The sequence below is a fragment of the Oryzias melastigma genome, linkage group LG7 (assembly GCF_002922805.2).
Source record: "Oryzias melastigma strain HK-1 linkage group LG7, ASM292280v2, whole genome shotgun sequence".
NCBI classification, from domain to species: Eukaryota; Metazoa; Chordata; class Actinopteri; order Beloniformes; family Adrianichthyidae; genus Oryzias; species Oryzias melastigma.
In genome coordinates this window covers 18,939,172-18,944,820 of record NC_050518.1, presented here as the reverse complement: position 1 = coordinate 18,944,820, position 5,649 = coordinate 18,939,172, and the positions used below count along the sequence as shown (strand labels likewise).

Here is a 5,649-nt window from a genome sequence, read left to right as displayed (position 1 = left end):
ATTACATTTTCCATTTAGAAACACACCAGCCTGAAAATGAAAGTGGAGACTTCGCTTTTTTTTTTTGTTATTTTACACATTCTTCATTCCATTTACCTCTAAACCTGTTTGTTCAAACACTAAAATAATACCTTTGAGGTTCCTCCTCACTAACCTACATACAGGCAGCTGGAAATACAACAAGTTTGAATAAATACAGAATCTTTGGTTCCTATTGTCTCAATGGAATAAACCTTATTACAGTAACATTAGCATTTGCATTAATAAACCTAATAATAAACTCATAACCCTAATAATTAGAAAACCTTCATGTCAACTTCCTGTCATTGACTCCGCTTCCCTCAAAATGCAAATTATTTTTTATCCTTGATTGAATGTACAGCATTGAGCTTCAAATTAACTTTTAAAGTTGAATACATAAATATAAATAAAATTTATTTCATTGCAAGAACGTTTTCTTCTATTATCATTGTTTTTTAACAATAATCCAGATTTTGAGCGGTCTGTAGAGGGATTAATGTTTACTATCTAAATAAAAAGGATAGTGAAATAGTCAGAATAGCAGTGGTCCTAATACAACGTCCTGTGGAACACTGAATGGGGTTAAGCAAAAGTTTAAAAACACTTTAATGGGACATATTAATGCTTTCTGATCATCTTTTCATCTATTCTAAAAGTGTTCCCAGTGGTCTTTTAATTATGATTAAGCCATTTTTAGCCAAAATAAAATAATCTGTTTTTTTTTTTTTAAGGATTATTTTTGTGGAGAACGCCAGTAGTTCTTCAGAAATTCATCTCTAATCCAGTTTATATACTTTTTTTTCCTTATGTTTCACAAAATAAATATTTTTGAATTTAAACTACATGGATCTGTTTGACTACAAGGGGATGCATCAAAATAGAGCGGAGCTTGTAGCCTGCCCAGCGTATTTTCTGTCACAAATACAATTTTTGTGTAAAGATATTAAGACTTTACTTAACTTTTAATGATAATTACTTAAGAAGCCTAATTTGAAGCTCCATTTTTCGAAGAAAGCTCTCTTGTGAAAATGCAGCTGAAAAGGATGCCTCACCTGCAGTGGATGCAGATGGGGATGTCATCATGGGGCTGAAAGGAGCGCATCTCATACAACATGTCCAAAATGGGAGGGATGGTGTCCGGTACGCCGTGATCTGGCCAGTTGTAATAGTGCAGTTGTTTCAAAGTGCGGCTGCACTGAAAAAAATTGGAGGACTTCAGAAAGCTTGTATACAAGTCTGCACTTAACACAATTGAGTCTCTATTATCTAAGAAATAACAGCAAAGCATGAGAGAATGCGTTCATTTTCAGTGGCTGTGAACCAACACCAGCTGGTTATCTCCAGCCTTGTCTCAGGAGAATAGTTCTGACATCTGTTTTCGGTCAGTGCTTACATCAAGATAAGTCATCCTTAACGTCCTTGTCAGATAATCTCCTTTGTTTTCCTCTGAATCCTGTTAAAAAAAAGAATTTCCTCTTTAATTTGCAGCTTAAATATCAGATATGGGAGAATCTAAATGGAAACAGTATAACTGAGAGATGAATGACATAGAATACAAGTGTCGGGTAGATAAGACCAGCCTCAATTTCAGCTATGTTTATAAACGGTCATAGGAAACTGCAAAAGAAGGAAGTGTGACTGTGACTATATAGTTACTCACACAGAAAACTGTGAACGGCTCACAGGTAAATGTTTCCCCGAGTGTCTGCGGCCAGTAGATCTCACACTTTTTCTAAAAAAGAAAGAATAGCAATTAGATAAAAAGGAACTCGTTTTTTTCCCCATGTAATGCCAAACTAGAGTAGATACCTTCCCCATCTCAAATTCTCGACAGGCCATCACGATGATCTACAATAAATTAGGAAATTAAAGAATTCAAGCCCATTTTTTTTGATGGAGACACAAGTATGTTAAAGACAAGAAAACAACCTGAACATTAAACTCCCAGATCATCCTTAAGAAGTCCACCACTGTGTGAGGAAGTGGACCCTGAGTGGCGATATAAGCCCTGGACTCTGACACCCCCTGTGCAGAAAACAGTTAAACTCGACACCATTTAATACTCTACAAATACAATAGAGCTTCATCTTTAAATTACCTTTATGAAACTGGCATTGACGTAATCTGTGTCCTTCTTTGATGTGATGAGGCTGAGCTTTACTCTGCTGTGGTCGACTGCAGGAAAAAAATTGTGCAGTAAAAAAAAAACAATTCTTCACACAAAAGCAAAATGGGAGATTATTACTATGCAATAATTTTTTCTCTAAAAATATCCAAATGAGACCGAATAAAACCAACGTTTGTTTAAATTCAATACTTGTCAATTAATCTGGGTCAAAAACATGGAAACTATGGACACAAGTGAGCAATAACTCACTATGGGTTGTGCAGGATGCAGAACATCAAGTACCTTAATGCTACAAACACAACGTACACATTGAATGTGTTCTTGAGCACATAATGTTCACACTGCCCAAACAGGGTGGGGCCTCTTCTTCTTTTTCTATTGTTTACTAGCATTTGTCCGCCACCATAGACTGTATATAAGAACTGGACATAGCAAGTGTGTAAGTCCCCCATAGGAAATGCTTTACCTCCAGCCTGCAAAATCAGGCCAGAGCCTTCCCCGTCACTTCCTGATTCGTCTACCGCCATATTGCAACCGATTGCCGGCCCTCGACAGCGATTAGTCAGAGTCGTCTGAGTCACGTTTTCAGAGGAAATGCCCATCATGAGTGAGCTTGTTTCAGCTTGTTTGAAGGCCACACCCCTCCCATTAAAAGCAAGCTCAGGAGAATCTGTCAATCAAACGTTCGAGGCGGGGCCAGCGAGCACCACATGATTTTATTGAGGCATATGATTGGTTAGTTTATAACTTGAATGACTGGCGATAAAGAAAAATATCTTTGAAAAAAAGATAGATAGATATATTTAATACAAATTATAATTATAAAGAAGATGCTAAGAAGAATTTTTTAGAACAAGAATGGTTATTCAGACATGTAAAAGGACTGAGAAATAACTGTCTATTTCTCAATGGAAGTCTATGAGATTTTGGCCTTCTTGCAACCAGCAGGTACTTCCTATTTGGAACCTGAGAGGGGAGGGGTTACTACTTTTATTGATATTCATGTCGATGTCCGACACCTATAGATGGAAAAGTCTTCTTGTGAAATGTCAAAGTGTTGCAAATTTTGTAAATCTTCCTCCAAAATTTAACTTTTTGAAAGACTTGGTGTCATAGAAGTCTGTCTGATCACAAACCACGATTATTAATTTCTCCTTCATAATCAATTTTGAATGAAGGAAATGGTTTATTTCAAGCAATCAGGTAATAATATATGAAATAAAATATCACATAATAAATCACAAATTGATAACTTGAAAGGGAGTGGAAGGAAGCAAACTTATATAATCCCACCAAACGGTTAGCATTTCCGAACAGAAAATTGATGCCATCCATAATATGTTACTACCAAATCCGAGTCCCTGATTGGTCAAAGTTTGACCCGGTTTAACTTTCAATAAGCTTTATTGTTGCACATATTGTATGTAGAGTCTGAAAATTGTCGTAAAACGTATCTAGCTATGCGTGGATGTGATAGTTTAGAATGTAGAAGCTTGAAACACACGTATACATGTGTTCACATAAACTTCTCATTGGAAATCCTCATCACTGACAGTAAAATAAATACATACATTGATACATAAAACCTGTTGCTTGGCCTGTATCTACAAAGTTTGAATGTGTGAAATTGATATTGGCAAAGGAATCAGTGGGCAGACAAACCAAACACACTGAGACAAATATTTAACACAAAAACATCTACAAGACAACTGCAGGTTCCATATCTTTAAGGGGTAACCAAACAGGGAAGTTGGAGGTTGACTCCACCCACAATCAAAATGTGAAACTCCAGTCAGAGTGGTGGGGCTGGGGAACAGGACTGTTATCATTACTGGAGCTGCAGATCGTGACGTGAGACTTCTGAAATGATGTGGAACTTAAATGGTTTGACCAATCACGAATTTCAACTGTAATACCTTGTTTAAACCTGTAGGGGGCAGCACACAGACGGTTTTTGACTATTTTAAAGAATTAAACAAGTTTATTTTAATTTGTCAAAAATTTGGTAACAGACAACACTTTTAAAGCTCTATTTATAGAGGTCAACAGCCAAAATAGGTTGATTTAGGGTTTGAAATTACCCTTTGAAAGTTGTGTTTAGAGATGCATAACATATAATTATGTCTAAAAAACAAAAATGTTTTTCTTCTTTTTGTAATAAGACCAATCAAAGCGATAATGATAGAACAAATGTTTTAAATCAGACCATAAACATGTTAATTTATGGCTTAAAATCAGGCTTTCTATGGAGTTCAACGTCGTTGGATTTCCTAAATTAACCAGATTGATGGGACAAGCTGGCCGGAAATTGGTTAAAACCAGCCCAGTTAGACCGTTGCCCTGTCTGTGAGTATCCCGGGTCATACACAAAAAATGAAGAGTTTCATTAAGATTGACCCAAATAGTAAAACCATCAGACAAATAGGGTTCTTTAAAATCCAGTAATAACAGTGTTCTGTTGTAGAGTTGAAGAATTTTAAATTAGGAAATGAGGAAATCCATTGGTTACTTGATGAACTGCCTCTGGCTTCGGTTACTTTTGCTTTCATGCTGCTTTGATGTGCTTACTTCTGGTTTTTGAGCATTATTGTGTTGCTTTTTGGAATGCGTATGATGTCACAGAGCTCCAGTCTTTCCAAAAATGATCAAAAAGGCGGGAAAACCCAAACAGTAAAGCTAAAGATTCAACCACCACCTGTCAACTGTAACCATAACCATAAATCTTCCTTTTACCTGACAAGTATTTCTAATATACCTTTAAATTAAATATTTAATTTTTGATCAATTGTATTCAAATTTACAATACAATCTATCAAAAATTAAATATTTTTGTTTGTAAAAATATAATTTATGTTAGCAAATGATAACAGAAAACAAAATAATTATTGTGGCGTTCCTTTGATTCAACTGTCTTTGAATACAACCTTGAAAAACGTCAATCTTATTTAACCAACAAAAAGCAAAGTTGAATTTTCAATAACTTGATTTATGTTCTGTTCTAAAGTTTGTTGGGAGGCTATTATATATATATATCACTAATAACAGACTTACATAACCAACATATTTTAGGGAAGTTTGTACCAATCCAAAATTGTCACAAAACCGTCCAGAGCTTGACTTACAGGGAACGATATCCTTGTACCGGTTCTTTTTGATGTTCTCCGTTTTTTCTGCACTCTTTGTGGGAAAGGTCTTGTCCACACGATACTTTATAGACTGATTTTTCAATTTCTGGAAAATACAGACAAACAAAAAAAAGAGTCATTCAAACACAAAGTTCTTTGTCAATTTTTTAAAAAAGTTCCAACCAGTTTTGTAGACACAAATTCACATTGCTGGTAAAGGTATGAAAGGAAATCTTTGATGTAAAGAAATTATGACTGAGATAACCAAATTACTAAATATCTTTGTTTTAGTATGTAGTATTTTTAAAACATTGCTGTCCAAGGAGAGCATAGCCTTTTTGTTACACAATTTTTTTGTTTATTTTTTTTTTTTTT

The 5,649-nt window shown here is 35.1% G+C and overlaps 1 protein-coding gene across 1 annotated transcript in view; it reads right to left on the bottom strand.

Moving 5' to 3' along the window:
- ptpn22 (protein tyrosine phosphatase non-receptor type 22) overlaps nt 1-5,649 on the bottom strand; it is a gene marked incomplete at its 3' end in the record, with an annotated part of 240,451 nt that overhangs the window by 231,559 nt on the left and 3,243 nt on the right. The window contains 7 exon segments of the mRNA XM_024292681.2: nt 1,074-1,216; nt 1,415-1,474; nt 1,682-1,753; nt 1,831-1,869; nt 1,951-2,046; nt 2,120-2,196; nt 5,272-5,380. Coding sequence (XP_024148449.1) covers nt 1,074-1,216; nt 1,415-1,474; nt 1,682-1,753; nt 1,831-1,869; nt 1,951-2,046; nt 2,120-2,196; nt 5,272-5,380 — 596 coding nt within the window.